The following is a 6,808-nucleotide window of genomic DNA, read 5'->3' as shown; positions in this document are numbered from 1 at the left end:
CCTATCTTACTGCTGTCCCTACAGGAGGCTACTATATATCTGAATGGCTGACAAAATCGGTATGGTCACTAAATTCCCTCAATGTTTCCCTTTTTTATCTCGTTCTTTAGAGTTGTTGGTGCTAACAAATAATCCGAACGGGTGGTGGCATCAGGCATGGTTTTTGTCAGTGACCTGTTACTGCCTGGTGGTCTTTAGACCCTGGTTCTGCTTCGCAAAGAAACAAAATAACTAAATAGTCTTATGTCAGAATTATCAATTTTAGACTGATTACAGCCACCATGCAAAAGAGAGAATGATACAGAAACATGACTCCTTTGTCTTCTTCTTGTAATAAATTCATACCATCTGAGCTTTTCCCTTGGCATCGCCTCCGCCACCGTTTTCTATTTGATTCACTTCCCCCCTTTTCTTATATCTATACCAAGATGCACAAGCCAAGTAAACTCCAAAATTCACTATGCTTATCCCTGCTAATAGCCAGTAAAAGTAGTTCAACTTGTCTCTATTCAAATTGTTATTAGCCAGCCATCCACCAGTAACTTTGTTTACCACCTCTACCACCACAGAGCTCAAGAAGTAGCCAAATGCCAGTGAACACCATGAGATTGCTGTGCTCAGCGATTTCATACCAGCCGAGCTCTCTGCATAGAAAAATTCTAGCAGCCCAACCAATGTGAACATATCAGCTGCTCCAAAAATCGCATATTGGAACCCAAGCCATAAGAAACTCATTGGCAACGGCTCAGTTGAGTCAACCATGTTGTGTTCAACAGCCACCGATTTGCGACTTGTTTCCACAACTCCAGCAACTGCCATGGAGATTGCTGAGAGCACTAGACCGACTCCAACGCGCTGGAGCTGTCGAATTCCAGTTGGAATCCCTGTGATTTTTCGAGCAAGAGGTACGAAAACGCGTTCGTATATGGGGATTAGAACAAACATGAATAGCAGGGGGATTACTGGTAGTGAGGGGCCAGGAACTTGGAAGCCAAACACACGTGTGTCCATTGTGATGCTCTGTTGGACCGAAAAAGTCTGGAGCTGAGCCAAGCAAGTGTTCATGAAAACAGTGCTAAGTATAATTGGAAGCATGCGGATTAGGATCTTTGTTTGTTCAATTTGTGTCACTGAGCATAGCCTCCAGGGTCCATGGCTGATTGAGGTTGACGCATCGTTAGTCGTCTTTGCGATTGCTGCCCGGTCCAAGAACCTGGAATTTAACAGGAATGTATGTACTTTAATATTCGTTCATGGTTATGATCCGTTGCAACAGAGGTGTCAATTTTATATCTTTTACCTGAATTGGTCGGTCCATGGAAGAATTTCTCGTTTCACCCCTGCATCTTTGTCATGAATTTCATGCAAGTCTTCTGCCTTCTCTGGAATTGGAAGGCCTCGGTTCCGGATTGCAGCCACAAATACCTACATTTATGAGCAAATTAGATGGGAAATTCATTTTATCTAACATACCAAGACTAATGATCAGTGGGAAGGTACTACAGTACCAATACAAGCTCTTTACGAAGTTATTAGTTACCTGCGCAAAGCTTGTGAGGGGGCTTCCCTTGGGCACATTGTTGCGATACAAGGACTTGCCCATGCTTGCAAAGAAAATAGCAAGAAGGACTGCTATAGCACTCACACCAAAACCCAAATCCCACCCTTGGTTTGTACTTATCCATACAATAACAGTGACTCCTAGTATAGCTCCAATGGTGATGCTAAACATCAACCAGTTGAAAAAACTAGACAATCGAGATGCCTCCTTAGGGTCATTCTCGTCGAATTGATCAGCTCCTAATGATGGCAAAGAAGCTTTGACACCACTAGTACCAAACGCAATAAGGTACAGACCGGCGAAAAGTATTGCAGCTTGGCTCCCATCTGCACCTTCACATTGGTCTGGTGAAACACCTTTGCAAGGACTTGGTCTTAGATGGTGGAAGTGAGCTTGGACTGTTAGGAGGCCATATCCCTGGAAAACACAACATTTTAATCATAAATACTACCTTTATAAAAATCTTTGAACAACGGTGCAGATTCTGTACATCATCATCATCATTGTACAAAGGGTGATGCTCTCTCTCTCTCTCATTCCAACTCAGGCCTTTAAATTTAGCTGAAGCTCACAAAATATATCCATCTTGATGTAAAATACAAGTATCAGATGTTCTCATAATCGTATTTTTTTTTGGAAGAAGACCATAAAACCATTACATGTTTTTTTTAGCCAAATATAAATTTCTGAGTTAATAGATAAATATTCATACACTTTATTATTAGGTTAGGCTTCATCCGCTTATAAAAAATAAATCTAATCTAAATATCTAAATATTTAAAAGAGTTAATAAATAAATTAATCATTTTCTCTATTTATATATATAAAAGAACATAATTCATCTGAAGAAATAAGTTTTGAATGTTAAAAAAATAATTTTTTTAATATCTTGAATTTTTTATATTAACTCGATAAGATTTACAAGATTTTTATATTATAAAATATTGTTTTAGTTTTAATAATTAAAATAATATTAAAGTAATTAATCTGAAAACAAGAAAATAATATGTTAAATCTACACATATATAAAAGACATGCGCCCTTAATATATATATATATATATATATATATATACCTGTGTATGGTAGAAGTTATTGATCATGTTCTTTAAAGAAGTTTGGAAATCGTGTACATGCATGTATGCCCTTTTTCCAATAAAATGGGCCAGATAATACACAATAATTCATGATTCTTAATGAGAATTTGGCCGTTCATAATTTTCTAATGATAGCATAATTATTTGGACATACCATAAACTCCACGCATCCAAACAAGACACAAGCCTTGAATCTTGTCATATAGGTGTCGCAAATGAACCCTCCAAACAGCGCCACTAAAAATGAAGTACCCATGAAGTTGGTAAGTGTTGTGGCAGATTTTGTTAAGCTGAAGTTCATGTACCCATAGAAATAAGTCACCAGGCTGACGGCCATACAGATGAATGCCATGTTCTCTAGTCCCTCCGCAGCTGCACAAATTCACCAAAACTAACACTAATTAGCTCATCAATATGCTTCAGAAGGATGAAATGAGGGAAGCAAATCCACTTATCACTACCCGAGTTGCACACCCACGCACGTAGTAAGTAATTAACATTCTTACCGAACACAAACAGTGCCGCTCTGTTTCCTCCTAGCCTTCTTTCTCGCTTGGGTTCGACTTTAATGTCTCTGGAGACGTCCTGCAGAGGATATCACAAAACCTTTATTAATTAGTTGCCTAAGAGTGTACAATATGCAATGCTATGGAATAGTATAAGTGAAAGGAATCAAAGAGTAAATGAACTAAACGGTTTAATCAGCCATTAGAAAGACAATTCGTTGGCTCTTGGGTCATTGAAGAAAGGTGGTGTAGAACAGTACTTGAAATAATTCAGCAGACAATACCATTTTGTTGAATCTCTTTTTGGGAAGGAAATGTCGCTTCTGAGAGATGGTATGATCTGAAACCAAACTCTGGACAATAATACATATATATATAGATATATAAAGACGAGTTGAATCCTACTGACTGGCATGAAGAACAAAAAGGAATCAAAAGGCATCGGCATCTAGTAGTTTGAATAACATTTTGGGTCGGTTTTGTTTCTTATGATACCTCCCTCTCTCTTCCTATACTTTGAGACTATGTTATTAGCTGACAGCATGTATTGTTTGATGCCTCTGATCCATAATTTGTTGTTTTGTTCCTGTAGCTAGGGAGAGAGTTGAGTGTTTTGATATTCTACAAATCCTCCTCTTATAATTGGTTTAAGAACATAATAAAGATGAATATTGGCTGCGACTACATTGATGAGTTAGTTAGGCAAATAAAAATTGGAATTGCGGCTATTTTTCAAGCACTTGAGCTTGCAAAGGCGTGCTTAACTGACGCGTGCAACATTTCAACATCGTCATAATAAATTATTCCCCTCAGCCCCCGTCACATGCATGTCTATTGGTGTTGATAACTCTGCTGACCTCCTATTTCACCTAAAACAACTCACAAGAGAGCTGCCTAACATGTCTGTGTTTTTACCCTAAAAAAGTCCTTGATTTGTACAGGAGTTCATGTCATGTAGAGGTGGTGTTCTATATTCGTTAGCCAGCAGCAACAGAAGTTTCAGTTTCTTAATTGTCTTCTTCTGTGTCTTTCTTTAATCCAATTTTTATGATGGCATATTATGGCCCCATAATTAAGTTTATTAAATATTCAAGCTAGCGATGTTTTAGTGTTATAATGCCATTATTATAGTTGCATAGATCAATGAATTTAACAATCAACGTTCATATATACAACACCTACCCAGGGGCGGAGCTGGGTTCATTTTATAGGGGAGGTCAAAATTAATTTAATAATGTATATATTATTAAAAAAATTATTTATTTAAATTAAAAATATTAAATAATAGAAAATATTAAAAAAAATTGCAGGGGCCCGGGCCCTGCTTACCGCCCCCTGGCTCCGCCCCTGCACCTACCAGCTTGATGTTGATATATAGTTGAATTCGCATCACAGCTTACCGGTACCAGATCAGAATATGTGATTCAGGGATTTACAAATAATGGTAATGCGGTTCATGTATTATCACATTCTTGGTCTCTCAAAATTAATTTTGCTTCTAAGCCATGCCATGCAGGCATGGCAGTAACCGTTGTCGTTCATCAAGGATTAGGGCCTTTCTCCAGTGCTTTCGGAGAGATACAAATGCCCTATAATTGACGGGGGACCGGATGTTTCCGGTTATAAACGTAGGATATATATCCGTTAATGGTTCAAACAGTATATCTACCAGGGGAGAGAAGACGACTGAAGAAAAATAAAGCTTTGGTTCATTAAAAGGAAAAGAAAGATTTGATACATTCTGACTAGAAAGAAAGAGAGGATCATAAGTAGATGGCTTGTGAATAACAGTAATCAAAGCGAATTAACTAATAACTACTAGCTAATAATAAAACAACTATTTGACAAAAGAGCATCTTCATATGATATTTTGGTCAGATTCATCACTGTTTCTGGATTTCAATCAAACAAAACTAAAGAGTTCATGATGAAGTTAAAAAATCCAAAATATGAAAATCACATTATTTAGTATTTTGAATATGGTTAATAAATATGTTTAAGTATTTGAATTTCATCTTTTAATTTTCAAAGTTTTTAGATTTATAAATCTAACATATTTATTAAGCCCATGTTATTTTGAATATAATTAATTATAAAAAATAATTTTTTTAGGTCTAGCTTATTTAGTATATCTATATTATTTTAATTTGACTGATTACTAAATTTAAATTCTTTTAAATTTAATATATTTATTAAATATATAATACTTTGAATTTAACTGATTATCAAATTTAAAGTATTTTAGATTTGATATGCTTACAAAACTCGAACTACTTTAAACAAGTTAAAATATTTTAAGTTTAATATATTTATTAAACTTATTTTATTTGATTAAAAAAATTTAATTTATAAAAATCTTAACCAAATATTTTAACTCAACAATTTAATATGACAACTTGCTTATGTGGGTCTTTCGGAAAGAAACATTGACATTTCCATGAGAATGGAGTTTCGGCATGTTGTTCTAGTTCTTTGCGCAATCGTTTAATCAAATGTGCTAGAAAATATGTGATGTGTTAGGTTCGGAGCTCCTTTTTGGTCTCTTATGAAGTGGTATCTTCCTCTCTAGCCTTGTCATCAGTTAATTTGTCATCTCTAAATGTGACTTGGAGACGACGACCGGTTTACTTCCGTTTCTCTAGCCAGACAGTAAAATCTTGGAAATTCAATTTGTAATGAAAACTGAAGATCACCATATCATTAGTTAAACAAAGTAACTCTAGATCAGTTAGAATTTGATTTCAATTAAGTTTTCTTTTCCTTTGAGAGGTGGTAATACTGTAGCCTACGGATGATGTGAAATCAAAGTTTTAAAAGTGATGCTGTTCTATTATGGGAGTTGGTAAGATATCACAAAAGCTGATCTCTTGGCAGAACTCGTTCAATAAACAGATCTAGGAGTAAGGAACTTAAGATAATTCGATTTGTTTGTCATGGAAGAAATTAGATAGATTTCATCCTTCGACTACTCACAGAGTTGTGGGAGAAGTGCAAAGTTAGCACCGAAAGGAAACAACAGAGTAATGGGGGTAGCCAAGCAGATTCTTTGGCTCGTCCTGTTGAAAGATTCGACAGAGTGGATTGGCCTGTAAAGCTACTTACATATAGACCTTTTCTAGATAATAAACTATGAAATAAAACACTATTTTTTTTTTCTTTCTTTCTCTTTTTTCTTAAGAGAATGTCCAGCTACCGGAAGTCAAGTCAATTGAATATTTGAAAGTGCTAGCATATTTCCCCATCAAAATTAAAAAAATAAAATAAAGAGCCGAAAAAGGGTTGCGAAAACAAGAGGAGCCACATTTGGACTTTAAAAACGCGAACCCGAAGAGAAGGCCTGGGAATCTATATAGACCTTCCGTGCAATGGTAAATGGGCCTTCTCATAAAGACACACAGCAGAACCTTTTAGGTCTATTCAACTTTACAACGCCGAGAATCCTTCCTCGGCTATCAATGCGCTCCCGCCCACACACCCTCACGACGTTTATTGCTACGCAAATTTACAATTGTAAATGATGACAACTTGGCAACATTCCGTTGGATTTCTAAAATGTGTCTTCATAATTCGAGCACGTCATGTCTATTTTTAAATTATTTTAATATATTAATGTTAAGAATAAATTTTAAAAAATAAAAAAATATT

The 6,808-nt window shown here is 35.9% G+C and overlaps 1 protein-coding gene across 2 annotated transcripts; it reads right to left on the bottom strand.

Annotated features, from left to right (window-relative positions):
• Positions 1 to 329: 329 nt before the first annotated feature.
• On the bottom strand, positions 330 to 3,504 carry LOC105120660 (protein NRT1/ PTR FAMILY 4.5-like). 2 transcript variants are annotated; one of them, XM_011018952.1, is made up of 6 exons: positions 3,448 to 3,504; positions 3,164 to 3,242; positions 2,812 to 3,029; positions 1,541 to 1,978; positions 1,301 to 1,425; positions 330 to 1,213 (listed from the first exon to the last, which is right to left on the bottom strand). In XM_011018952.1, exons 1-6 carry the CDS (start codon positions 3,448 to 3,450, stop codon positions 340 to 342), a joined length of 1,737 nt encoding a protein of 578 aa, XP_011017254.1. In that variant the 5' UTR covers positions 3,451 to 3,504; the 3' UTR covers positions 330 to 339. The 2 variants fall into 2 exon arrangements, with proteins under 2 accessions (XP_011017254.1, XP_011017253.1); XM_011018951.1 differs by having other exon boundaries at positions 3,424 to 3,477.
• Between the last annotated feature and the right edge of the window lie 3,304 nt (positions 3,505 to 6,808).

Source organism: Populus euphratica, unplaced genomic scaffold (assembly GCF_000495115.2).
Source record: "Populus euphratica unplaced genomic scaffold, PopEup_1.0 scaffold6.1, whole genome shotgun sequence".
NCBI lineage: Eukaryota > Viridiplantae > Streptophyta > Magnoliopsida > Malpighiales > Salicaceae > Populus > Populus euphratica.
Note: the sequence above shows the minus strand (reverse complement) of the source record. Positions and strands in the feature narration are given on the sequence as shown.

Bases quoted from the DNA above. Each gene is read 5' to 3' on its own strand.
- LOC105120660 (XM_011018951.1), bottom strand. From the start codon at position 3,450: ATGGTATTGTCTGCTGAATTATTTCAA. The intron at 1,979-2,811 runs GTATGTCCAAAT...TGTGTTTTCCAG, and splicing joins TTGGATGCGTGGAGTTTATG to GGATATGGCCTCCTAACAGT. The intron at 1,214-1,300 runs GTAAAAGATATA...GTTAAATTCCAG, and splicing joins CCATGGACCGACCAATTCAG to GTTCTTGGACCGGGCAGCAA.